Source organism: Trichoderma asperellum, chromosome 3 (assembly GCF_020647865.1).
Source record: "Trichoderma asperellum chromosome 3, complete sequence".
Lineage (NCBI taxonomy): Eukaryota > Fungi > Ascomycota > Sordariomycetes > Hypocreales > Hypocreaceae > Trichoderma > Trichoderma asperellum.
In genome coordinates this window covers 2,350,207-2,373,563 of record NC_089417.1, presented here as the reverse complement: position 1 = coordinate 2,373,563, position 23,357 = coordinate 2,350,207, and the positions used below count along the sequence as shown (strand labels likewise).

Sequence of the window (23,357 nt, the reverse complement as noted above, 5' to 3'; positions counted from 1 at the left end):
GGTACCAGCATGTAGAGCTGCGCTGATCCGTGCTGAGTGTCGCGCGGGCCTGATACTGGGTACAAGACATTGGTGCTAACATGTAGGCTGTCTCAGGTACCTGGCAGCGCAATCAGGGGTTACAATCTGGAGCAACCTGCTTGTACGCTCCAGCAGTCGCTTATCGCCCATCTCAGCTCTGGCAGTGGCTCCAATCGCTGGTTTGTCGCCACAGCAGACCCCGAATGAGCTGTTCAGTTTGTGCTGCGTATAACACAAGGCAAAGAGAACGCACGGCGTTTGAAGCAACGCTTAACCTGAGAATCAATAATCAACGCGAATCCTGGCTCTCTGGCGAAATTACATCAGAATACCTTAGAAACTCATCGAAAATAGATGGGCCTTTATCCGTCTTATTAATCTCTTTTTTGGTCCGCTGCGCCCGCCTCTCATGACTTTGGCCAACAATCGCCAGACCTTCATCTTCATCACCTTTCTCTGCTCCTAACACCTCTCTCCCTCTCTCTTCTCTTTCACTCTCCAATTCCTGATAGCACCTTACTAATCTTTATATTCTGTGCGTGCGCAGTCATATATCGGTGGCGGCCAATCAGAAGCACGTTCATTTATGCTGTAGCCAGCAGTCGTCAAATCACTTGACCCTTGGACTGCCGTTTTGGGTTTCAGATATTCGCGGGCCTTTTTACGCGCAGTTCGGCGCGCCACACCCTTATACTCGTCCATGCTCTTCTTGAGCCTTTAATCAACTTATTCTCCATCATGTCCGGTCTCCAACTGGGCACAGCAACGGGCCCTGGTGAGTCCATTCAACCGTCGTGAAAGGGTTAAGACAGGCCTTGCTAACCCTATACAGCCAAGCTTAAGGCAGTGACTGAACTGGTCAACAAGCTTGCAGAGGATCTTGATAAAGCCTCGCTTCTTCCTAAAGGTATTTCGCTACTAGCATCTTGTTTAATTTGGTGAGAGTCGTGTTTGACTGTTTCTTAGACCGAGATGAGGCTCTGGAGGAACTCAAGATCTACGGACGAGATCCCCGGAATGCAGATCCTATTTTTACCAAGGAGGTTAGCTACTACAAGTACAACATGCTTTTCGCGATGAAGCTTAGGCTGACATCTACAAGGGTATCTCTATGCTCTTACAGTATGGTTTCCAAAGCTCGTCCAGTGATACGTCTCGAGCTGCCTTGAGGGTTCTAGCCAATTCCATGTTACTAAAGCCCGAAACACGGCGGATGCTTGTAGATCAGGGATTTGCTACGAAAGCCTGTGATGGGCTTAAGACCGATAACTGGGATAATGAGTTTCTTCATTCCCGCATCTTACTGCTTTCCACTTATGGTACTAAAGAGCATCTAAGTAATCTTATTACTGAGCGCCATCTGGCTGAGAATATCACGGAGAATCTCGATCGCCATGCTCAGCTTGCTGCTACCAAGCCCCAGCAGCCACAACCTATGGAAGACATGGCGCTCTCCGAAATTCTAAAACTTCTCTTCAACGTCACTCACTTTTGTAAAGATGAAGCTTCTCACTTCGATACCGCCGTTCCACACATCGCTGCATTATTATGGAAACAAGATATCCCAAGTTCCAATCCCCTGGACTCGCCCTTTGGACCTCTAGTCAACGCTCTAATCAATCTTGATATATCTACAGCCACAAACCAAGCTGCTATATACCCCAGCTCTGAACCAAACAAAGTTGCTGCCAGGCTAATATCTCTCCTCGATATCGCAATGGCAACTTATAACGATAATGAACTTGAAGTCACTGTCACTCCTCTAATCAGCACGATGCTCAAGATTAGCGAGCATGCTCCTAGCTCGGTGCGCGAGTATATCGGCAGCAAACTGCTGCCAACTGCAGAGGATCGTAAATCAGTCCTCGGCAGAGGTAAGACGCTCTCTGCAAGATTGCTGAAGAATTCTACCAATCCAATGACACCCGCGCTGCGAGATGCAATTGCCCACCTTCTATTCGAGATATCGGATAAAGACGCATCAAAATTTGTAGAGAATGTCGGATACGGATTTGCTTCTGGCTTTTTGTTCAAGAACAACGTACCCATTCCCGCAAGTGCGTCAACGACCTTCAACGCAGACGACTCCACGGGTGCCCAAAGGATGGTGAATCCCATAACTGGACAGTTCATAGACCAGGAAAAGGTTTCAGAACTGCCACCAATGACTGAAGATGAGAAGCTGCGCGAGGCAGAAAGGTTATTTGTGCTCTTTGAACGGTAAGTTTCTTCGTTCCCAGGATATCCTTAGATAACTAACAGCTGGCTATTAGACTTAAGAAGACTGGCGTCATAGACGTTGAGAATCCTGTTGTGCAAGCAATGCGCGAAGGGAAATTCCGTGAACTTGATGACGACGAGGTTGAAGAGCTTGACTGAATGCACCACCTACAAGACAGTATATATATATATACCTGGACATCCTCCGCATAAGCATATTCTAAGGCATAGCATCTGAAGTTTCAGAACCATTAGCCTTTGCGCGTGGCTGAGTTTTTTGTATACTTAGATGAACCGACGTCGACTTAACATGAATTTAGTAGAATAGAAGTAATCAACCACTGGTAACCTGCGTCTCGCATCATTCTCTTCGAGCCTAGCCGTAAAAATACAACAACTTCAATCATCCATCTATAGTAATCAGCTGACATAGATCAATATTTAGCTAGTTGTCTCATTTCAAGTCTATATTTCCCCCAGGAGAAGCGTGTTAGCTGCAATTTGCTATAATTAAGAACACAAGCTGAAATCGGGAGGCCGCAGCGCTCCCACGTGGCGATACATACGCTGCACGTGAGATAACATTCCCTTCAGGATACAAAACAAAACATATTCTGCGCCTAGGCATTCTTTTTTTTTTTTTTTTTTTTTTTTTTTTTTTTTTTTTTTAATAGACCTGATCACATAAAACTTGGATTCGATCAACTCGGCTGATATTTTAAAAGGCAATCAATATCGCAGCAGCCATGCCTCGGCTGGGTAACGAAGAAACCTTGCCCCAGTAAATAACCTGATATTTCATCCAGCAAATCGAAGGCTAACATCCAGTTAGAATTTTCGACGATATTAACTTTGATCACCGAGCCTCATCGCCGTACCTTATGGACTCGCCTATAGATTCTCCTGCAATTTCATCATCGACCTATCGGTTCTCTTCACTAATCAACTCTCCAACCTCGCCGATCTATAGCTCAGTCAGAGCTCTGGCACCCTCTTCAGTGACAGAGAGCCATAATGTCCTGAAGGATGATGAAGAAGATCTAATGCAGCCTAAAGAGACGGAAAAGTTGTCATCAGTCTCTGCCAAACCAAGATCCTCATCCAGACTCCGGCTAGCTACTCTTCAAGAGACAAAACCCAAATCATCTGCGCAGAAGCTGTCTTCTTCTACAAAGCGCAAGCTCCGTCCCCAACAAAAAGTTGAAGAGAAAGGTGCAGTTCGAAAGCGTGGTCGCCCAGCGACGACGGCGACAACGTTACGTAAAAAGAAGACCGATAAGGGAGATGAAGCTACTCAAGAAGCTCATAATGGGCGCAAAGAGTGGGAAGTTGAGCAAATAGTCGACTCCAGGATTGATCCCGAAACGATGCAACACTGGTTCAAGGTCAAATGGAAGGGGTACACAAGCAAGCATAATACATGGGAGCCAAAGAAAAATCTGACCAACTGCAAGGCTCTACTTGAGAAATACGAGAAGGCAGGAAAATGATTATACAAATATATGAGGTAGATAAATGTTTTGTACTAGAGCATATAGGAGGCCACCCCTTTTAGGGTAGGAGTCCGTCTGGGCTATGGGATGGAAACTACAGATGGTTATTATTGGTCAATCAGCAGATGAAACTTTCAAAACGAAGGTTTCAGATATTAGCGAGAGTTTAGATACCAGCTGGGAATAGGTCCACGCCAATTTTATGACTACAACAAACGCAATGCTATGCAATAACACGATGATATACTCGCCAAAGTTCGTCAACAAGAGACAAATGCAATGATTCAATGGTTGTTCCGCCATCTTGCAATGATGGTTTCATTCACAAGTTCAATTAGCCAGGAGTTCTTTCAACCAATTAGCTTGCGGCCTTAGCTCAGCTGGGAGAGCGTCAGACTGAAGCCTCAACTTCAAGTCACTTGATATCTGAAGGTCGTGTGTTCGATCCACACAGGCCGCATTGCATTTATTTTTTGGATTATTTGTAGAGGGAAATAGTCTGCCATAAATTATCTTTCTTTTTTTATATCTTATTTGTTGTAAATAAATCTTCGTATTTTCTTTCCCATTCATTTTTTCTTCTTCCTAAAGCTTTCAAGACATCATGATCCATTAGGGTTTACAGCAAGCAGCAATAGAATCGATATCAGCGGCGAGGAGCACTCCGCGGCATTGTTTGTCATAGATAGGAGCGGCTCTGCATCATTTGCTGCCTCAAGCAATCGGTTTTATTACTTCCATCACCGTATCTATTCTATATCGCTAAATTGCAGACGCTTCTCTTCTAATTTACAAAAGCGAGCCGGGTATCTAGCACCACCACCCATGCATATCATACATACATACATCCTCTTACACCTGCGGCCTTTGCATCGCATATCCATGCAAGAGCTCCTTAACGCCCGGAGCATCAGCGTCTTCTTCTTCGAATAGCCTAGCCAGTTTGAATCCAAGTTTCGCTAGAACGTTTTGACTTGCCCCATTGTCAGGTGCCGTAATCGCTGTGATGTGCTCTGGCTGTACGTCGGTCTCGTTGCCTACTATCGTGCTCTTCTCCACCTTGACATCGACTTCTTCTCGAGGAAGCGCCCAGTAGGCTTTCAAGAAGGTGGTCATGAGTTCTGTTGCGAGGCCTTTACCCCAGAATTCGGATCGAATCATGTATCCAATTACAGGCCAACCAAGCTCGCCGACTCGCATGTGGCTTCCGCCGGTGCCAATCATCTCTCCTGTCTCTGCCAAGCAGATGGCGAATTCATATGCGGATTCGCCGCTGGCTGAGCCTGGTAGCCTGTTTTCCAGGCACTTTGTCGTCTCTTCCAAATCTTTGTCTGGCCTGCCCTGCCCCGTCCACTTCATGACTTCCGGCTGTAGACGGAGGAGGTGAAAGTCCTTGACGTCTGTTGCGGTATATGGCCGGAGGATTAGGCGCTCACTTCGGATAGGCTCCCGAGTTGACATGGCTGGGTATGCTTTTGGCAAGGTTGTTTTAACTGTGACCCATTCTAAGGGGGCAGAGGAATCGTTGGTTTGTGCCATTGTGAAGAGGTTTATTTGTACTGTATCGACAGAGATGTATTCTGATAGGTATTGCGAACTTGGCCAGAGTCTCTGAGAAATTCAAAAAAGAAGCTTAAGTTTGATGACACGAGGTTTAGTTCTAAAAAAAAAAGATAGTTGCTTTAGAACCACTTTAAGTATTCGAAAGCAGATCGGGGGTTTACTATCAAAATCAAACAGCCTCGTTTTAGCGTGAGTCATACCGGAACACCACCGGATTATGACACTTTTATGAGTTTAAATCGTTTTGTTCGGGCCGCTTATAGGCGAGTATTGATTAGTAGGAACTTCTTGTCCGCAGCCTCGAATAGGTTGGACAAGCCGAAATCTGAATTCGTGGCTCCGCAGTCCAGCACGGTGAGCCCGATTTGGATAGACCTGGGAGATACGTAGTGGCGTGGCCTCTAGCTTGGCAAAAGGAAAAAAAAAAAAAAAAAACAAAAAACAAAAAAAACTTCAAACTAGTATACGCTTAGAGAGATGGTGAGAGAGAATACCAAGCAATGCTACTCAATTTCAGAGCAAAACATCATTTGCTGTTCATGTATAGGTGAAAAAAAAAATTGTTTGCCTGTAGAAGGCGCAATTGTTTTTGTATTGTGCATCTTTTAACCGCTAGACCCGCCGAATTCGTCTTCTTTTATAGAAAATAACCAGCGTGACATCAGCTCATGTCTCTTTGCAGCATCGGTGCCTCTTAGCGATCAACACGGAATGTCGCGGTAAAGAAAAACACAGACATTCACATTGCTAGAGTCATAAAAATCTACACCGTGTTCAGAATTTTTTGGTTCATTCAGTGCTCTTTTTTAAACGAGCAAATGCAGTGATATTTCCATGATCCGTTGTAAACACCCGCAGAACCTAGCCCAACCGTCCTCAAAACCAATAACATTCTTAAGCGAAAGTGGAAGGTCGCTTCGCGCTGAACAGCTTCTGGGTGCTGGTCTTGGCAATACGGTGGGGGAGAGGGAACTTGAGGTTCTTGGTGACGAGCTGCTTGATGTAGGGGCGCTTGATGTCGGCGGTCTTCTCAACCTCAACGACACGGAGAATCTGGTAAAATTGTCAGTAAATAACAAGCATATATGCTCGTGTTTTACTCAACGTACGTGGATAGACCTGAAACGGGCACGGTGGCGAGCAGCCATGTCAGAGTACAGGGACTCGACGGCATCGGTTCTGGTCAGCTCGCGGTACTCCTTGTACATGTTGTGGGTACCAGATCGAGAATCGTATCGCAGCCAGATACCGAAGTTCTTGACCTTCTCGGGGTGCTTCTCGTGGATCTATAATTTCCCTCTTCGTCAGCCGCTTGTCATGTTTTTATCTTTGGCTTGGAGAAGTCCACATACCGCCTTGATGCTGACGATCTCACCAGTGGCCTTCTTGACCTTCTTGAGACCACGCAAGAAGTACCAGTAACGGGACTTGGCGACAGTCTCGTTAGGGGCGAAGATGGTCATCCGGTACATGGCCGGGGTAGGGTTGGCCTCGGTGGGCAAGTGGCGCCCGATGACCTCGTACTCTTGAAGGCGACCTGAAGGCAGTTTGTTAGTATCCAAGGTCAAGACTCCTGCGTAATGAATGCCATTCGAATGCGCGCTGCCGATGGTCTCGTGTGCCAAAGTCGGTGCCGATCGTTTCAAAATTTGATGTCTCGATTTATAGAGATCTTTCGACAAGAGAAAATCCTTTTTCGATCATGGATATTGCATAGAATACGCCAAGTCCAGCCATTTTCCCACATCAAAAACGATGCCACCCATGCTCAATTGATTGGTTGAATCGAGACTTCTGTTCGGGATATCGTGGTTTGCTGATTTCGAGACAAAATTCGACGACTGGTTTTCCTCCCGGCAACGCGCATTCTCGAATTGGTGAAGAGCTAAAAAGGAGATTCTTACCCATCTGGAATGATTGTTAGTATGTGAAATATCTAATAAAAGTGTCTCCGCGACTCACTGTGACGGTGGTCTATGTCCTCGACAAATCGCGAAATTTGAAGATTGTCAAGTTAGAGGTGATGCAGCGATAATTTTTGTGTGCGGGTGAGTGGGGAGGGTTGAGCACCAGATTCGGCGCAGGGCTTTGACCTTCACAGCGATTGGTCACAATGAAAATCAATAGCCCCCACCAACGGTCAGAAAGCATCACGTGAAAAGTCACGGCGCCTCTGTATTACCTCATCCACTCTAGGAGATGAACTAAAGGTACGTACCTAGCTGGATGGGCTGTAATGGGAGGCATGGGCCAGGGAACTTCTTGTGGAACAGAAAGACGATGTCGTAGGCATATTAACGATTCCCCATTCAAACCCAAAAGAGAATCGCTTTCGCGTACGATTTTCTTATTCTTCAACACTATTTGACCGGAGCTAAGAATCTAATCGATATTTAGCCAATAAGCGCGTTCATCAGCTCATCACCTTGTGACGATATGAACGACTTGTTCAAAGGCTTCGCAAAAGCCCATGCTGAGCAGAACGGATACCTGCTCGCGGCAACGCTCTCTCCAATAGCCTCATCAGGAAATCCTCAGCGACTAAGGTTAATATGGAAGAGCAGCCATTCGTCTAGCGTCAAAGGCGATATCAAACACTTCATCAAGTCAAATTCATCTCATCAGCGAAGTCTTGATCACGAGGAAGTGAAGGGTTGGGTCGAGGTGTACGCCGCATATTGGAATGCTATTGGGGATGTTGTTGCTGTAGAAGATGGCAAGGTAATTTGAGTGCTAGCAACTGAGTGAAGCCGATGATAACTAATGCGGGAGCAGTCAACATGGACCAAGGTTTACGAATCCTGGAAGGATGTAACATCCGCGCTGATCCGAGGCTATAACAACTTTGGCTTCGAAGCGTGGACAATCCCGTGTTTATATGTAATTGGAAAATATTTGAGACTATTTGCCATCAGATCCGACACGGAGCGTAGCCGCAGTGCTGGTGACAATTCGGGGGGAACCGCCCTCATACAGGATGATTTTGACCCAGAGACCGAAAAACAAAGTCAATTAAGAGATTGCGAGCAGCACCTAAAGAGAATATTCACCCTTTGTCTCAACGACAGGTTTGTATCTACCCTCAAATACCTTGAAAACTTTTTTAACTCTTGTATCCAGAGCCCCGCTCGAAGAATCCAGGAAATGGGGTATCTACTTCATTATCAACCTGCTGTTCAAAACATATTTCAAGCTAAACTCTGCTTCGCTCTCACGAACTATTCTAAAGACATTAAGCGCATACAGGGGAGATATGCCAGCATTGTCGGCCTTTCCAAAGTCACAGAGAGTCACTTTTAAGTTTTACGAGGGAGTTTTATTTTTCTTGGAGGAAAATTATATCGAGGTAAGACATTATATAATCCTCCTGTATCGCGTGTGACTAATAGCATACGCTAGGCCGAGAAATATCTTGTCGAAGCATGGGAACTCTGTCACAAGGACGCGAATGCAAATTTAGAGTATGTTTGACATGCGAATGGTGTTTCCGATGAAATACTAATGTTATATCCTAGGCGAATACTGACCTATCTCATCCCTTGCCGCCTTCTTACAACCCATGTGCTGCCCACAAAGGCACTCTTGGAGCCATTTCCTCGCCTACAAAAACTGTTCCTGCCCCTAGCCCAATGCATCAGAAAAGGCGATCTTCGCGCTTTTGACATTGCCTTGCAGGAAGGCGAGGATGAGTTTGTCAAGAGGCGCATTTACCTTACGCTCGAGCGTGGGCGTGATATCGCCTTGCGAAATCTACTACGCAAGGTTTTCATCGCAGGCGGATTTGACGAGCTCAAAGAGGGCGAGACCACGCCAGTACGCCGTACACGGGTACCTGTCGCGGAATTCCGCGCAGCTATCTGCATGGGGAGCGGAGGAGAGCTGGTTGACACAGATGAGGTTGAGTGCCTATTGGCGAACATGATTTATAAAGTACGGCTCACTGCTGCATATTTTTCCCATCCACTCGTTCCGTCCTGTTCCTAACATTGAAACCAGGATCTGATGAAAGGCTATATTGCCCGCGAGCGAGGCATCGTAGTCTTATCTAAGAAAGGCGCTTTCCCAGGCACTGGTGTCTAACTAGACATTGATAGATGATCAAATTCTGTCATTATTACTGATATATTACTCTTAGAACCTCACCGGTAAGGCATCTCGTTGCCTAGCTTCCTGAGAAAGAATGTTGGGTGGATGGGCTGGTGCGTGCGCCTGTTGCATTACCCTAACACGATTGGCGCCCAAATTATTATGGTGTGCATGACATATTAGATAGCTAGCGAGGATATACAAGTTTCAAAAGGCTAATAGGTCCTCTTCTAATGACTGTTTTATTCGATAGCCTGATCAATTGGTCAGCCATCCGGATCCCTCCCGCGTCTTCCGCATGCGTTTCGCTGCTAGCCACACCTACCATCGCCTACCTTGAATTAATGACTCATTTCAAGAGAGTTTCAGGGATCTAGCCTATAAAAATTTCCCCAAAAGTTTTTGTAAAAAAAAAAAAATGCGCTTCTTTATAGTGATGGGTGCAGTGAACAAAGACATCTTGGCGTCTTGGGATATTGTACGCAACTTTACCACTTCATAAGCAATAGATGGCAATACGTGGTGAAAAAAAGTTCAATTTATATCTTCTTTATGAAGTATTGAGAGGAAGAAAAGACAAAAGGGGAAAGAAAAAGAAAAGCAATTTCTCATCTCATTCTAAACTCATGTGCATAGCTTTAAAGCAGTTATGATGGTCTTTCCAGGCTTGACCCTGGCCTGTGATTTCAATCTCGATTTATCCAAAATAGTGTATAATCCATCTCCCTTAAAATATCAAGTAGTCATCGTTCCATATAGTGCCATGAATCTTCAGATTTCGGAAAAGAAAAGGAAAAAGGAAAAAGTCGTCGGGTGTGCTAGCGGAAACGGGCATAATCATACAAAAAGTAGCGCAAGGGGAACAATCATGAGCTAAGTTGCGCAAGAAAATCATCGTGCCAATAAGAAAGATAGGAAAAGAAAAAGAAAACGCCTCGAGATTTTTGTTTTTGCAATTGGGTTGGTATCATCTTCTCGGTAAGTGACATAGGAAAGAACATTAGCCCGTCGGTGGGCTTGAGACGAGATCATTACATGTGGCGACTAGGCCACGAAGTGTTACTTCTTGGCCGTTAATCATATAGCCATCGCTAATAAAATGCAGCCTAAACACCTACTGTACGGATGAGATATCATCGACGTGGTTGCAGAGGGCTACGAAGAGATCGAAGAAAAGCTGCGTGCCTCCGTTAAACATCTCCAGCTGCATTGTGCCACTTCGCTTGAAGGTGCTGCGAGACCGGATGATCAAAGCCAAGTAGTGGGCTCGCAGTTTGGAGTCGTTATCAGGGGTGTTCGCATATGCATATCTTGCCGAGGCAAGGATAGTGCTGCATTGAATGCCCGATTCTGTTTCCAAGTCAGGAAGAAGCACAAGAGTGGAAGTAAGGATCAAGAACTTACGAAGGCCTTGCTTGCGCAGAGATAGCTTCTTTAATTCATCTAGGCCATATCTTTCGGCGGCACAATAGATGACTGTGTCTTTGAGTAGGTCACCATCAACGCCGCGATGATATAATGTGCTCTCCGCAGCTTTTCTATCATCATCATTGAGGATGGGCTCTAATTCCCAGCAATCTCGTCGCTTGTTGTGCACCAAGCGGGGGAAATAATCCCCTTTATACATATACTCCAGCACTGAGCTAAAAATCTCAGGTTCTTCTTCTGGAAGAGAAATTCTCTTGGTGGAAGGATCGGTGTATAGTTTTCGAAGAGCATTGCTGAAGAAGGGGCTTGAGCAGAGGACATTTTCGTGGGCAGCAAAAAGGCGCTGTTCAGATCCGACAACAAGGGTTACGATAGACGAGCCCAAGTTGCTAAAACTAAGAGCCACATGGTTAGTTTGCAGTTGTGATACAGAGAGGGAGAGGCGGGTCAGCTTACCTGGTCATGATCGTGTCCTCGCTAAAAGAAGCGGAAGATGACGTGGCTGGCCTTCGGTGGCGAGACTCATGGCGCTTCTTGGTGATTCCGCTATCTTTGCTGAAAGAGGTGCTGAAAGAAGAAGTGGATTTAGATCCCTTATGGCTCTTGGAGAAGCTCCGGCTGGAAGTGTCGGGCCGCTTGGAGAACATGGTGAGCCTTCTTGTAGGTAGGAGGCGGATTAAATATATTAATAAATAAGGGCACGATGCTCGTGAATTTAGGCGGCAATTGATTGCTAAAACCTTTCACAGCCGACAAATACGAGCAGTCTGAAGAAGAAGAAGAAAAAACCCACAAGTGAATCGACTGCACCGTGAAACCGACTCACTTACCAAAGGCAGACGAAGCCGAGATTTTTGCACAAAGCCAGGTGGATGCCATGGTTTTATATGACTCCAGACTCAAACCCACCAGAGGCGCTGCCTGCCTGTGGACACCCCCCGGATCCATTAGTGAGGCGACCAGGCGGCCTAGGCAGGGTTGGTGATAATGAGATGGCCCAACGCGTCCACTCGCGTAAAGCGGTGCACAGTAAGGTTTACAGTGCGGTACTGGGCGACGCCAAAATTCTGCGAAAGCACGTGATTCCCTGACACATGTGCTACCCTTTTCTGGGCGGACGAGACGGATTTGCAGCCCAATGGCCACGGATCCCTGCCGAGCTTGACGACTCACAGCTGGAAGCAGGCAACAAAAGGGGGGCTGGTCAACGAAGCCTTGTCATGCAGACAGTGCTGTTTCAACAGTGGCTGGAAGTGTGGTGTGGAACAGCCTAGAGGGCCGTGCGGTGCCTGGAGCTGTGCGAGGCATCCATCCATGTCCATCACCAGCCTGCAGGAATGTGAGATAGTGCATGAGAACTATGGGGCCTGTAGAGCAATTAGTTTTGGTGATGCACGTTGCCGGAATCCTTGGATGTATGAAGTTTGGGTTTTTGGAGTCAATTGAGATCAATTGCACCCAAGCTTTGTCTTCGATCGGGGCGGAAGCGGCCTCGAGGCCGTGGGCCCTTTATCTAATTATCACCATCTCCGGCGGCTCACAGCCGTACATCTTGGGCCGTGCTTTCGCCAGTGGATCATGGGATAGATTGCGTTGCAAGGTACAGGCCTTCTTCTATCTGAGTTTCTGGCAAGCTACTGCATCAACTAAGGCCGGTACGAGCATCCCGTGTGAGTGCTTGGCGCAGACTTGACCACGATTAGAAGTAGTCGCCATAGCTTTGGCACTTGCACTCTAAAGTATAAGATTCAAGTTTGCCGTCCACGCTCAATTTTTGCTCTTGGACGGCCCGCGCAGAGATGGCTTCTGGTCTGCATAGGCCTCTTGTGCCCGTGAAACAGCCAAGGCAATAGACCGTGCAATGGTGTGCTTGCCTTCCTTCCGCACCATCACATCGTTATGAAGAGCTCCGCGGACTGTATGCAGCTCTGCAAATAGCTGAACCTCCTGGCACCGCTTGTAAAGGGTGCTGCCATGGTCGGAGGGCACTAATTCGTCTTTACCACCCTCCACTATGTAAACCCCTGGTTTTGAGGCTTTTGTGGCTATCGTGCCCAAGTTTGACCAGCTATCGAGATGGTTGCGCAAGAACGGCCAAAGGTGTTGATACGGCAACCACTTTTGTGGATACAGCGCCGTGAGCATTGCGCGGGTGTTTGTGAACGGTGTTTCCAGTATCAAGGCGTTAATTGGTAAAGTTGCCGCGTTTTGAGTTTTGGCTGCCAGATTTGTTGCGAGGCCACACCCAATACTCTGCCCCCATAAGATGGTGATGGGATTGGGTACAGTCCCTTCTGTCTGCTTGTATCTATCTTGATGGAGTTTTGCGATCCATCGAAGTGCTGCCTCAGAATCCAGATCAATGCCTTTTTCAGAAGGACGATCGTGTGATGTCCAATATCCTCTGTAGCTGAGGCAAACTATAGTGTAATGAACCGGCCCCTCGGTCTCTGCTTTCAGTTGACGCATAATACCAGAGATATCTGGCAGACGAGGAGGGAGAGATGAGGCGTTTCCTATTCTACGCCTCAGCTACTCGCAGTTGCTTTAAGGCATGAGAGAAGTTGTGCATACCTTGAAAATATAAAATATATACCGGCGTCTTGGGTGAGCCATTGGGCTTGTGCTCGCAAAACATCTCACTTATACAAAGAGCAATCTCGGTGCCATCCAAAGATTTGATGCGGCCCTCTCGCCATTCAATTCCTCCGCACTGGCGTGAAAAGTCCGAAATCCGCATGCTCCGAGCATTTGGTGGGAGAAAGGGATTGTAGATAATGGCATTCTGGAACAAGACCAGCATGATGCATTTGTAGCACCACAGGGCTAGAAAAAGTCCGGTGAAGATGGCCGGTGGCATCAACACTTGGCCGATGTGGATTTGCCTCTTGGCCATGCCGTAGCCATACTCACATCGGACGACAGACTTACGTGGCCGCCACGTCCATGGCGCTGCTGTTGCGTATCTCCTTGCCGTGGCCTGTATCACCAGCGCTCTAGAATACGCAAATGACAATCGTGAGATGCGCATCACAGAAGGCCCAGATTCCGGAGCCCTGTCACCGAACACGGCGGGGCTGCAAGAGACAAATCTTGATCTGGTTATTCACATTGTATTCAAGCACAGCAGAACTTCTTACTTCTTATCGTGTAAATGGAGTGTGGCAGCCAATTTAGCAGCTTCCGTAAGTTGCCGTAGCTCGGCCTTATTTATATGGAGGACCGAGACGAGTGACGGCTCGGATTTCTAGTAGGATCTGGCACCCTGCCCTACCACCCCGCGGCAGCAGCAAAACATTTATAGTGGGCTCAGGCGTCACTCGTCACTAAGCAAAAACGCCACCCCGGCCCTGCAAGGCATTTTGAGCTTAAAGCTCTCGAAACCTAATGTTATGGAATACTTAGTAGGCAGCCACCCTCGCCTTCGAAGCCATGCTATAGCAGTGTAGCCCTGCCCCAACAACAACATTTTCGGCAGCGCAAGCTTTCGCTCTATCACAAAGAAAAAAAAAACCCCCCAGACCCTTGCGCCAGCGATCCTGCCTCGGGCTTGCATGGGCATCGGCAGCACGACATGGAAGCTCCGGTAGAAAAAGAAAAAGAGCATGACCGCACGGCTCACATCGACATCGTCGACGACAGACCGTCTCCGCAGGTCGACGGCGAGCCCAGCCCTTCTCTCAAGGACAGCAAAGGATGGGATGGCAAGCTTCGCATTCCCAAGTCGGCGCTCATGACCAACCCGGAGGCACTGTCAGACCCGGAATACTCAGACGACAGCAATGTCCTGCACGGCGAGGAGATCCGAGCAGATGAGAGTATGAGATCACAAACCTAGGCCATCAGCTACGTACAACAAGATACTGAGCTAACTCACATGTTTCACATGATAGATTTACTCGACAGCGAAGCTTCTGATACCGAGGAGATCATGGTCTCGCACTCTCGCATCGCGTCGATACCTGCTCTACGACTGGAGCGCTTCAAGAACGTGGCCCGCATCTGCCTCCGACAAAATGTCATTCAAGATATCGAGAGCCTCGACAGCCTTGCCGATACTTTGGAAGACCTTGACTTATATGACAACTTAATCGGACATATTCGAGGACTAGACAGCCTGACAAAGCTTACGAGCCTGGATCTCAGCTTCAACAAGATCAAACACATCAAGCACATCAATCATCTCAAGGAACTGAAGGAGCTATTCCTGGTCGCCAATAAAATTAGCAAAATCGAAGGTCTTGAAGGCCTTGATAATCTGAGATCTCTGGAACTGGGCTCAAACCGTATTCGAGAGATCCAGAATCTCGACAGCCTTAAAAACCTAGAAGAGCTGTGGTTAGCGAAGAACAAGATTACGGATCTGACGGGGCTTGGTGGGCTTCCCAAGTTGCGTCTCCTCAGCATTCAGTCCAACCGTATCCGAGATTTGTCTCCCCTGAAGGAGGTGCCCGGTTTGGAGGAACTCTACATTGCCCACAACGCTCTCGAATCTCTTGAAGGCATTGAAAACAATATCAATCTCAAGACACTTGAGATATCCAACAATCAAATCACCAGTCTCAAGGGTGTGGGCCCTCTAAAAGACCTTGAAGAGGTGTGGGCTAGTTACAACCAAATTGCGGACTTTGCCGACGTCGAGAGGGAGCTGAAAGACAAAGAAGATTTGACAACTGTGTATTTTGAAGGAAACCCTCTTCAGCTTCGTGGCCCCGCTCTATACAGGAACAAGGTTCGGCTGGCACTGCCGCAAGTCAAGCAAATTGATGCTAGTGAGTATCCTCAAGCCCAATATTACCAGGTGTCACCATGTTCTAACTCGATTTAGCATTTGTCAGAGTTTAGGGTCATGTTCACCCTGCCAATTGGAGTATATGATAATGGCGGAACGGGCTATTTCTGGGGGAAACATTTACGGCGTTTATCGGGCTATTTCATATATGCTAGCATCATTCACTAGAATAATGCAGACATCTGTGTCACATTGATTTGAAACATCATGGCTAGGACTTGGTTGTTGGAAGAGACGAAGCCTTTTATCGGCTCTCGTGGTTCAGAATATTCTGATAATCATTTCTATATAACAGACTGACTGCCCAGCTTTTGTTTACAAAAAGGAGACTGAGAAAATAGTGACCTCAAGACAACACTAACAAGGGAAATTCACTGGAAGAAAGAATGCTTTTTATTTTATTTTTATCTAATTGGCCCCCGCTTAATTTAACCAAAGAGGAACAGCTTGTCGGCAGAGAAGTACTACAAGGAGATGTGAGTATGGTACAATACGATACAAACGATGGAGATATGTAACTCACATTTGTGGGCTTGTTAAACCGGATGTTCAAATCCATCTCTGCAATCTTTTCCAGGTCGCTGGAGTCCAGATCAAAGTTGGTTGAATCCAGATTCTGAGCCAGGACTTCCGGTCGAGAAGTCTTGGGGATGACGGCCAGGCCGCGCTGGGTGGCCCATCGAAGGAGGACCTGAGCGGGAGTCTTCTTGTGCTTAGCAGCAATCTCCTTGATGGCGGCATGTTCCATCAGGGGAGCGGCGCTCTTTGCGCGAGGCATATCAAGCTCCATGAATCCAGTGGGGCCGAAAGAAGAATAGGCTGTGACGACAATGCCCTCCTTCTGAGCAAGGTTGACGAGGTCGGGCTGCTGAAGGTAGGGGTGGTGCTCAATTTGCAGCGTAGCAGGGCGAATCTTGGCGTAGATGAGGGCATCGTACACAGACTGAGCCTGGTAGTTGGAGACACCGATGCTTCGGGCAAGACCCTTCTCTACCAGCTTCTCCATGGCACCCCAGGTCTGCTGAAGGGTGGTCTTGCTCCATCGAACCTCACTCTCGCCGTCATAGAACCATCCTGGCGGGTAACGGACGCTAGGGTCAACGTACTCGAGGGCAGCCGGGAAGTGGATCAGGAAGAGGTCAAAGTAGTCAATCTGCCAGTCGGCAAGCTGCTTGCGGGTGATAGGCTCGACCTTGTCCTCGTCGTGGAAAGTCTGCCACAGCTTGGAGACGATGAAGAGATCCTCACGCTTCACGAGACCATCCTTGATGGCGCGGGCAACACCCTCACCACACTCTTTCTCATTGCCATAGTCTGTATAAGTGGGAGAGAGAAAAATATTAGCGCTGATGTTACCTCCAATGCCGCCTTCCCCAACTCCTACACGGAAGAAAGCGGGGAAGAGAGCTACTTTTTTCTTTTATATCTCTCATTCACATGAGCCAAGACTTACCACATGCGCCGTCAAACAGACGGTAACCAGCCTTGATGGCGTTGTACACGGTATCTGCTGCAGTTGCCTGGTCGACCTTCCAGAGGCCAAAGCCCACCTGGGGCATCTCATATCCGCTGTTGAGCTTAAGCGTGGGCGCCATCTTGTCTGCTAGTCTGCCTTGGGTCGAGAAACAGCGATAAGACCTGTTAACCGTTGAGACGTTTGATGAGATAGACAAACGAGACAAGAAGAAAGAAGGTTGTGGTTGTCGGGGCTTATTTATGCACAGCGCTCGAACTCCACACGAGAGGAGGCTCGCTCGGTGCCTCATAGCTAGGATCCTCTTATTCGCAGCCGCAGCCTTGTTATCTCACTAGCCCGGGTTGTTTTGCCTCTCCAACACAGTGGAAACGCCTCTAGCTTGGCCAAGTATAGGTCAGCTGGGGCTTATGGGATGGATGGATGGATGGATGGATAGGCCTACATATGGAGAGGCCAAGCTCCAGCATGGCAATAAACCGTCGGACCCAGCCCAGCGCCTAGTGAATAATGGGAGTTTTGCCGCCTATATGCATGAGGGCGGGTAGCAACTAGCAGATCTAACCGGCCCGGATGGTTCTCTTCTTCACCAAGTTGGGGGCTTGTGGCGGTGCTAAACACCTGTTGGGAACAGTAGAGTTAAGGGTCCCGATCATATCTCGTCTCCTATTAGTGCGTTTAACTGCCTCTCAAGTTTGCAGTTGGTGGCTGACAGGGACTAGTATATGACGATTAGGCCTGTCAACTAGCTCGAAATAATGACGCTTTTTTCTGCACAAGTCCTCCTTTCTCTTCTCGTCACTTCTTCTTACATCACCGAAAATGTCATTTTGTGGGTACGGCGGGCAAAAGGACATTATTATCGAGCGCTGCGGAAACTCCTACATTCACCTGGAATTCTCGAAAAAGGTCGTCGATATCCGGGTGATCAGGCTGAGGAACCCATGGCAATTTAGCCTAAATGCCATGATGCTCCGCAGTCCAGGATGCGGCTAATTGCTCCGGTTGGTTGCCGCTCAGTGGCTTCCGACGCCTCTATGGAGCTTATTATCCACTAACAAGAGGGACACATCTAATAAGAACGTCTAGTTCGTCGAACGCTTGGGCCTCTGATGGACTTGATTCATGATGGGCCATGGGTCTGAAGGTGAGGGATAAGATGACATCGTGTCGAGACCAGGCTATACTACCGCGGGTATTTGCGATTTTTCTGTCTATCTTTTATCTTTTGTTCTAAGACCGTTAACTCCTCGTCATCCTGCTTATGGTGACGACGCGTTCCGAAACCATTCGGTGGAGACACAAGGAATCTATTGCGGTTGCTTGTAGCCTCTTTGAGGGGTTGTTCAACGGCGGGGTTTCTTGTCTACTTGACCTGGGACGGTATCATCATCCAGGGGAAAAGAGGCCGGAAAAAAAAGAAGGAAGAAAAAGAAGAAGGAAAGGAATCCTTGTTGGATGAAAGTACTCGATTTGAACAGTAAACAATAAACAACTCGATGCCTTCAAAGGAAACCGAAAAGAAACATGAAGCGAGGACGCTGCGCCTGGCCAAGTACGAGAACGTCAATATGAATATATCTATTTTTATCGAACGCCCCTTTGTTGAACAATTACGCAATCGGTTGTTTGTTATGCATGCCACTCACACATATTATATAGCTGCCGACATGCATCGCAAGGGTGAGGATGGAACATTGAACCATGGCTGCGTATCCTACAATCGATCTTTCGCCGTCCTAGTCACAGCCAACATGTCATCACCGCTACCCCATCTAAACGTGCGCCGCAGAGCGGTAAGACCCGATTCTGCTATACCTGCCAAAAATTTCCTAGCTATTCAATCTGCCCTGATTCGCGGTGACAGATCTGTGGCACTTGACAATACGAGCAGAATCCTTCCAGAGGACTGCGATGAACTCGGACTTCCCTATGATTCTCCATCTATGCCACAAGACCAATCATTCGAATGCCCCTTTGCTGACGACTATTCTGAGTCTCATAGTAATGATACAGATCAGCCAAACCTCGTCGGAGAGCATATTGAACTCTTAAACTGGGATGGCTTCAGGCTTGAATGGGTTAAAGTCCTCGGCCAAGGCGGCTTTGGCATGGCTACTCTCTGGAACGCCATATTCGATGATCAAAGCAGTATGAAGGTTGTCATTAAGATACCTATCCGTGCGAACGGCACATTTGAGGGGGAGCTAGACTGGCACCTTAGATATAGAGGAGCTTCTCATATCACCCAGAGCCTAGATTTGCAAGAGATTGCTGACAATGTTAGACGCAGAATCAACAGAGGCCACATAATAAACAGGGGAGTAAGATTTTATCAGAAGGACCTCGATATTCTTGTCTTGGAGTATGCAGAGCATGGGTGCCTTTTTGACATAATGTCCAAGGCCTCGTATTTTGGAGTCCGTTTTTCGAATAAGGTATTATGGGAGATTTGGGAATGCTGTAAGTTTCTTCATATTCCCATTAGCGTATCTTCTGAATCAAGGAAGGATAAATTTGAAGTGGAAAGGAATAAACTAACGGAACATTCACAGTGGTGAAAGGTGTTGTATCAGTCGCGCTTCAGCCGGAATCAGTCAAACGATGGAGTCCTAATAGTCTTGACATGGTATTAAATTCGCTGGATAATCCGCAAAATATTAATGAGCTATTGAGACTCAGTACATTGATTGATAGCCATGATGTGCATTTTGACCTAGAAGAGCAAAATAGTAACTGACCTCTCCTTTTTTGCTCTCTTTCTCTCTCTCTCTCTCTCTCTCTATAACTAGAAATACGCTAACAAACAGATGAATAGTTCTCATTGCTGAAGATGGTCACCACTCACACCATCCCATACTTAAGGTGAGTTTGAGAGATATCTAATGCCGACTAAAAGGAGCTGACACTGGCGTACACTAGTTTCACGATTTCGGGCATTATAGTCATAAGATGAGAGAGTGTTGGGATCGCTGGGATCATTACGATTACTGGAAAGCCAGAAGGTGCCCCAAAAATAATCGAACTCCTCCGGTAAGTTTTGTATGGATGCTTAAACTAGCTTTTGTTAGAAATGGCTCACAATTTGTTAGGAAACCATTTCCGAAGATTGGGACAAGGTCGATCTAAGTAGTCCAGGATCAGTATTACAATACACCGGTGACACATTTGGACCAGAAAAGAATGAAGTTGCAGGGCGATATGGCACTTGGACGAATGTCTTCACCATTGGCAAAATTGTGAGTTATTTTTCCCCTTTTCTTTGTTCGATCTAGTTTGCCGTGGATGATTACGCTAATTAAGATCAACAAGATGGAGTCTGTCATAACACAAAGCTGGTCAGCGCATCCAATGACGACAATGATATATGAGGCTGGGGATGAACGATGCTTGGGCGAATCGTATGCCTGGCGTCTGAGCAAGCCAGAATATAGCTATATCGAGCCCGAGCTTCTCGACCAAATTGCGCAATGCCAGTTCGAGAAACCACAGGACCGTCCTCAGCTAAGCTATCTCTTGAGGAATGTATGTGAACGCAAACATCACGGCTTCAAAGAAAGCGACGGTGACACGCGCTCCTTTTGGGATGCCTTTTGGGCACTTACACGGACAAATCCAGCCAGCCAGCCTTCGGTCCCATTATCAGACTCACAGACCTCGACAATTTCGGTTGAGGCTTCAGGAAGTCAGAGAAATTATCCCGCTGATCGCGGTCAGCGTGAATATCGGTCAGATCCTTTTGCACGGCCCTCTTTTGCAGGTTCTTATACAGGAAATTCCGACAGGCAGTCACCGCCTCCTGCGTCACCGTACGATGAAATCGGGAATCCTCTCATTACACACGTAGCTGCTCTCCGACGCAAAAGTAGACGATCGCTATTGAGTGCTTCATCAGAAGAGTCGTTCCCAACGCTTCTCAGAAGGCCAGGGCTTTCTACAGACGTACATGCGACGGCATTGGATCCATCAGCAGGTTTGCTATCGACTGACTCAATTCCTTCGGGCGGAAATCAGAGGAAGCGGTCTTCTTCATGGTTTTCTGATAGCGACTCAGACGGTGGAGTAATTCTACGTGAGACAAAAAGAGCTAAGCACGATTTAGCGTCTAACTCATTATCAGAAAGTGTAGAGAGTTTAGGCGGCGGAGTGCGTCCAGATGAGGCATGCAATCTGGCTTCTATCACGTCGACATCTTCAATAGATGGAGGGGTTCTTCTACGAGGGACACAGAGGACTGGTATGGCATCAGCATCGTCATCATCGTCATCAGATGGAGGAGTGCCTCTACGAGGATCAAAGGAAACTAAACACAATTTGACGTCTTTGTCATCATTCTTGCCATTAAGAAGCCCAACTAGGGCTAGGTGGACATCGAAGAGGACGAAGAAGCTGTCAATTAAATCGCCAAGGTATGCCAACACAACTGCACCCGACGATATCATATCCCAGCCAATTAGTGGTAGTCCTACGCGCCTAAACTGGGCATGGCCCATTATGACCATGGCGCCCAGACGCATACCGAATATTCTGGAGGTTGATGTGCGTGATGGCAAGTGCCTTGCCAAGTATGCCACGATGTCTCCAGACAGATTAAACCTACCGCAGAGCAACGGCGGTTTCTGCTTTACAAAAAGATCCGATCCGACTTATTACGAGAGTGTAGACAAGGAAGCTTCACAGTTACAATGCTATACCACCATGATGCCAGTTGATAATAGGGATTTTATTCCAATGGAAGTGATTCCAGAAGAAATAGAATCCCAAATGGATTTGGATATGTAGGAGAATTTAGCTGAGTATGATGCTGAGCAGGGAGACGGCCTTGTTATTATGTATGGTGGATGATGAGTAGTGAGACAGATAAATGAGGGAGTTGTGATGGAGGCTTCGAAATATGGTTCCTGTGCTTAGCATACAATATACACGCAATATCTATTCACACTAACGTCTCTTCCAATCCTGAAAGCATCATTATATCCATCCCTTTGTCCTATATATACACTCACAAGCTCGCGCGTCACTTTGCACATCGGCGATCTTGTCACCCTTAGAATCAACACACTCTGGTGCCCCTCCCAGCGTAGCATTCTTGATTTCCATAATCTCCACCAGTCCCGGCCACTTCACATAATCATCGCGCTTTTTGGTCGTCCTGGATGGCTGTTGCATCTCCCGTTTCGTCCAAAGCGTGGCTTGAAAAATCATATCGGAGTAAACGCACTTCGCAGCACGGTTTGTCGCCGTAATTGCCAGCTCAACAGTCGTGTTGAATTTATAAGACAAGACAAACCGTTCCTCTTCCTCACCCTCGTCAAGAACTGTTAGAGGGATATCTGTAAGAGACGAAGCGATGGGGTCGTCGGCAGAGGAGATTTGATAATTCGAATCCACCTCGGTGATGGTCCAGTAAAAACGGGGTACTCGGCTTTCTTTGGAAGAGAGGCACCGCCAGGCATTTGGATTAGAAGTACATGCGGATGATGAACCGTAGAGAGCCGTATCTACTACGAAGCCGCCAATTGGTAGGTCTGGATAAAAGGCATCTTGATTGCTGTAGGGGCTGCCCATGACCGGTCTGCGGCATCTTAGTATCAGCCATTTTTTCCCCTCTGCTGAGAGCACCCGCTATGTACTCAATATATACAGCGTACACATACCATCATCCAAAAGTACTGACATCTAATTGACGTGTGCAAACTCACGTTTTCGTAAGGCCCAGTGTGAGTCCAGTAGCAATGCCGGCAATAATCACCAAGATCACCGATGACACTATTACCAAGTGGCATTTTCGCTGTGAATCGCTCGGCGTCCACTCCTCTCCATTCCATCGCCTCTTTCTCAACGTTGCTATAGGCGGAGGCGTCATCCGTCCAACAACAGTCTTTTCATCTCCATCATCGCCTTCAGCCTTACCCTCCGTCGAGGCCAGTGTTTTTGGAGGCAGATCCTGAAAGCCCGTCAGATACGGTATGATTACCCCGTGAGGTTGTGGTCCCAGACTTCGGTGGGGATTCTTTGCAGGTATGCGGAGCATTGCTGGCGCCGGTGTGATGATGTTGCTGTCTTCTTTGATGACAGGCATCTGCCCGACTGAGACGAGCGATGCCCGCGATCCAGCCCGAGTATGAATCTTGGTTGAATGCGCCATAACTTTTGAAATCGTAAAAAAAAAAAAAAAAAAAAGAAAAAAAAAACAGGGATTAATCAAGACCGATATGAGGTTAATGGTCGGTGCTCAAAGCTTTTCTCTAAACTTGGGTATCAGAGTTGTGATGGTTCT

The 23,357-nt window shown here is 47.3% G+C and overlaps 12 protein-coding genes and 1 non-coding gene across 14 annotated transcripts; 6 read left to right on the top strand and 7 right to left on the bottom strand.

Moving 5' to 3' along the window:
- Positions 1–239: 239 nt before the first annotated feature.
- TrAFT101_005355 (uncharacterized protein) lies at positions 240–2,665 on the top strand. The gene is made up of 5 exons (XM_024902073.2): positions 240–796; positions 854–928; positions 988–1,064; positions 1,124–2,241; positions 2,295–2,665. Exons 1-5 carry the CDS (start codon positions 760–762, stop codon positions 2,398–2,400), a joined length of 1,413 nt encoding a protein of 470 aa, XP_024757449.2. The 5' UTR covers positions 240–759; the 3' UTR covers positions 2,401–2,665.
- Positions 2,666–2,982: 317 nt separating this feature from the next.
- TrAFT101_005354 (uncharacterized protein) lies at positions 2,983–3,985 on the top strand. Its single transcript, XM_066127454.1, has 2 exons — positions 2,983–3,022; positions 3,074–3,985. Exons 1-2 carry the CDS (start codon positions 2,988–2,990, stop codon positions 3,729–3,731), a joined length of 693 nt encoding a protein of 230 aa, XP_065983565.1. The 5' UTR covers positions 2,983–2,987; the 3' UTR covers positions 3,732–3,985.
- A 114-nt stretch (positions 3,986–4,099) lies between these two features.
- On the top strand, positions 4,100–4,194 carry TrAFT101_005353. The gene has a single exon. It is a non-coding gene; the product is annotated as a tRNA-Phe (tRNA).
- Positions 4,195–4,443: 249 nt separating this feature from the next.
- TrAFT101_005352 (uncharacterized protein) lies at positions 4,444–5,655 on the bottom strand. Its single transcript, XM_024908718.2, has one exon. The coding sequence runs from the start codon at positions 5,271–5,273 to the stop codon at positions 4,587–4,589; it is 687 nt and encodes a 228-aa protein (XP_024757450.1). The 5' UTR covers positions 5,274–5,655; the 3' UTR covers positions 4,444–4,586.
- A 177-nt stretch (positions 5,656–5,832) lies between these two features.
- RPL20A (60S ribosomal protein L20A) lies at positions 5,833–7,322 on the bottom strand. Its single transcript, XM_066127453.1, has 5 exons — positions 7,260–7,322; positions 7,202–7,205; positions 6,650–6,834; positions 6,407–6,583; positions 5,833–6,350 (listed from the first exon to the last, which is right to left on the bottom strand). Exons 2-5 carry the CDS (start codon positions 7,203–7,205, stop codon positions 6,192–6,194), a joined length of 525 nt encoding a protein of 174 aa, XP_065983564.1. The 5' UTR covers positions 7,260–7,322; the 3' UTR covers positions 5,833–6,191.
- A 224-nt stretch (positions 7,323–7,546) lies between these two features.
- CSN12 (COP9 signalosome (CSN) subunit) lies at positions 7,547–9,693 on the top strand. Its single transcript, XM_066127452.1, has 7 exons — positions 7,547–7,633; positions 7,695–8,018; positions 8,073–8,365; positions 8,418–8,643; positions 8,697–8,758; positions 8,813–9,227; positions 9,294–9,693. Exons 2-7 carry the CDS (start codon positions 7,734–7,736, stop codon positions 9,375–9,377), a joined length of 1,365 nt encoding a protein of 454 aa, XP_065983563.1. The 5' UTR covers positions 7,547–7,633; positions 7,695–7,733; the 3' UTR covers positions 9,378–9,693.
- An 804-nt stretch (positions 9,694–10,497) lies between these two features.
- Positions 10,498–11,458, bottom strand: TrAFT101_005349 (uncharacterized protein; the record flags this gene model as incomplete). Its single annotated transcript, XM_066127451.1, has 3 exons — positions 10,498–10,733; positions 10,788–11,206; positions 11,268–11,458. 3 exons carry the CDS (start codon positions 11,456–11,458, stop codon positions 10,498–10,500), a joined length of 846 nt encoding a protein of 281 aa, XP_065983562.1.
- Positions 11,459–12,578: 1,120 nt separating this feature from the next.
- On the bottom strand, positions 12,579–13,707 carry TrAFT101_005348 (uncharacterized protein; the record flags this gene model as incomplete). The annotated part of the gene is made up of 2 exons (XM_024904336.2): positions 12,579–13,327; positions 13,386–13,707. The coding sequence occupies 2 exons, from the start codon at positions 13,705–13,707 to the stop codon at positions 12,579–12,581; spliced, it is 1,071 nt and encodes a 356-aa protein (XP_024757454.2).
- Positions 13,708–14,097: 390 nt separating this feature from the next.
- TrAFT101_005347 (uncharacterized protein) lies at positions 14,098–16,186 on the top strand. The gene is made up of 3 exons (XM_024902748.2): positions 14,098–14,629; positions 14,705–15,583; positions 15,640–16,186. The coding sequence occupies exons 1-3, from the start codon at positions 14,386–14,388 to the stop codon at positions 15,654–15,656; spliced, it is 1,140 nt and encodes a 379-aa protein (XP_024757455.2). The 5' UTR covers positions 14,098–14,385; the 3' UTR covers positions 15,657–16,186.
- XYL1 (NAD(P)H-dependent D-xylose reductase (XR)) lies at positions 15,876–17,550 on the bottom strand. The gene is made up of 4 exons (XM_024904337.2): positions 17,523–17,550; positions 17,057–17,454; positions 16,127–16,917; positions 15,876–16,067 (listed from the first exon to the last, which is right to left on the bottom strand). Exons 2-4 carry the CDS (start codon positions 17,367–17,369, stop codon positions 16,032–16,034), a joined length of 1,140 nt encoding a protein of 379 aa, XP_024757456.2. The 5' UTR covers positions 17,370–17,454; positions 17,523–17,550; the 3' UTR covers positions 15,876–16,031.
- On the top strand, positions 16,875–22,004 carry TrAFT101_005345 (uncharacterized protein). Of its 2 annotated transcripts, none has more exons than XM_024904338.2 (8): positions 16,875–17,749; positions 17,800–18,081; positions 18,158–19,540; positions 19,633–19,809; positions 19,896–19,942; positions 20,000–20,110; positions 20,170–20,316; positions 20,390–22,004. In XM_024904338.2, exons 3-8 carry the CDS (start codon positions 18,577–18,579, stop codon positions 21,857–21,859), a joined length of 2,916 nt encoding a protein of 971 aa, XP_024757457.2. In that variant the 5' UTR covers positions 16,875–17,749; positions 17,800–18,081; positions 18,158–18,576; the 3' UTR covers positions 21,860–22,004. The 2 variants fall into 2 exon arrangements, with proteins under 2 accessions (XP_024757457.2, XP_065983561.1); XM_066127450.1 differs by having other exon boundaries at positions 17,800–18,873; positions 19,083–19,540.
- A 44-nt stretch (positions 22,005–22,048) lies between these two features.
- On the bottom strand, positions 22,049–22,645 carry TrAFT101_005344 (uncharacterized protein; the record flags this gene model as incomplete). The annotated part of the gene is made up of 1 exon (XM_066127449.1): positions 22,049–22,645. One exon carries the CDS (start codon positions 22,643–22,645, stop codon positions 22,049–22,051), a length of 597 nt encoding a protein of 198 aa, XP_065983560.1.
- Positions 22,646–22,775: 130 nt separating this feature from the next.
- On the bottom strand, positions 22,776–23,225 carry TrAFT101_005343 (uncharacterized protein; the record flags this gene model as incomplete). The annotated part of the gene is made up of 1 exon (XM_024903689.2): positions 22,776–23,225. The coding sequence occupies one exon, from the start codon at positions 23,223–23,225 to the stop codon at positions 22,776–22,778; it is 450 nt and encodes a 149-aa protein (XP_024757458.2).
- Between the last annotated feature and the right edge of the window lie 132 nt (positions 23,226–23,357).

What these genes read in the sequence shown, in the direction of transcription:
- TrAFT101_005355 (XM_024902073.2), top strand. Translation starts at nt 760, where the DNA reads ATGTCCGGTCTCCAACTGGGCACAGCAACGGGCCCTG. An exon ending in AGCCTCGCTTCTTCCTAAAG is followed by an intron (nt 929 to 987) that starts GTATTTCGCTAC and finishes ACTGTTTCTTAG; the next exon opens with ACCGAGATGAGGCTCTGGAG. An exon ending in TTATTTGTGCTCTTTGAACG is followed by an intron (nt 2,242 to 2,294) that starts GTAAGTTTCTTC and finishes GCTGGCTATTAG; the next exon opens with ACTTAAGAAGACTGGCGTCA.
- TrAFT101_005354 (XM_066127454.1), top strand. Translation starts at nt 2,988, where the DNA reads ATGCCTCGGCTGGGTAACGAAGAAACCTTGCCCCA. An exon ending in AACGAAGAAACCTTGCCCCA is followed by an intron (nt 3,023 to 3,073) that starts GTAAATAACCTG and finishes ACATCCAGTTAG; the next exon opens with AATTTTCGACGATATTAACT.
- TrAFT101_005352 (XM_024908718.2), bottom strand. Translation starts at nt 5,273, where the DNA reads ATGGCACAAACCAACGATTCCTCTGCCCCCTTAGAATGGGTCACAGTT.
- RPL20A (XM_066127453.1), bottom strand. An exon ending in AGATCGTCAGCATCAAGGCG is followed by an intron (nt 6,584 to 6,649) that starts GTATGTGGACTT and finishes GGGAAATTATAG; the next exon opens with ATCCACGAGAAGCACCCCGA. An exon ending in CCCGTTTCAGGTCTATCCAC is followed by an intron (nt 6,351 to 6,406) that starts GTACGTTGAGTA and finishes CAATTTTACCAG; the next exon opens with ATTCTCCGTGTCGTTGAGGT.
- CSN12 (XM_066127452.1), top strand. Translation starts at nt 7,734, where the DNA reads ATGAACGACTTGTTCAAAGGCTTCGCAAAAGCCCATGCTGAGCAGAAC. An exon ending in TTGCTGTAGAAGATGGCAAG is followed by an intron (nt 8,019 to 8,072) that starts GTAATTTGAGTG and finishes ATGCGGGAGCAG; the next exon opens with TCAACATGGACCAAGGTTTA. An exon ending in TGGCGAACATGATTTATAAA is followed by an intron (nt 9,228 to 9,293) that starts GTACGGCTCACT and finishes CATTGAAACCAG; the next exon opens with GATCTGATGAAAGGCTATAT.
- TrAFT101_005347 (XM_024902748.2), top strand. Translation starts at nt 14,386, where the DNA reads ATGGAAGCTCCGGTAGAAAAAGAAAAAGAGCATGACCGCACGGCTCAC. An exon ending in GGAGATCCGAGCAGATGAGA is followed by an intron (nt 14,630 to 14,704) that starts GTATGAGATCAC and finishes TTCACATGATAG; the next exon opens with ATTTACTCGACAGCGAAGCT.
- XYL1 (XM_024904337.2), bottom strand. Translation starts at nt 17,369, where the DNA reads ATGAGGCACCGAGCGAGCCTCCTCTCGTGTGGAGTTCGAGCGCTGTGC. An exon ending in TCTGTTTGACGGCGCATGTG is followed by an intron (nt 16,918 to 17,056) that starts GTAAGTCTTGGC and finishes CCACTTATACAG; the next exon opens with ACTATGGCAATGAGAAAGAG. An exon ending in GGTTTAACAAGCCCACAAAT is followed by an intron (nt 16,068 to 16,126) that starts GTGAGTTACATA and finishes ATCTCCTTGTAG; the next exon opens with TACTTCTCTGCCGACAAGCT.
- TrAFT101_005345 (XM_024904338.2), top strand. Translation starts at nt 18,577, where the DNA reads ATGCCTTCAAAGGAAACCGAAAAGAAACATGAAGCGAGGACGCTGCGC. An exon ending in TGACCTAGAAGAGCAAAATA is followed by an intron (nt 19,810 to 19,895) that starts GTAACTGACCTC and finishes ACAGATGAATAG; the next exon opens with TTCTCATTGCTGAAGATGGT. An exon ending in AAAATAATCGAACTCCTCCG is followed by an intron (nt 20,111 to 20,169) that starts GTAAGTTTTGTA and finishes ACAATTTGTTAG; the next exon opens with GAAACCATTTCCGAAGATTG.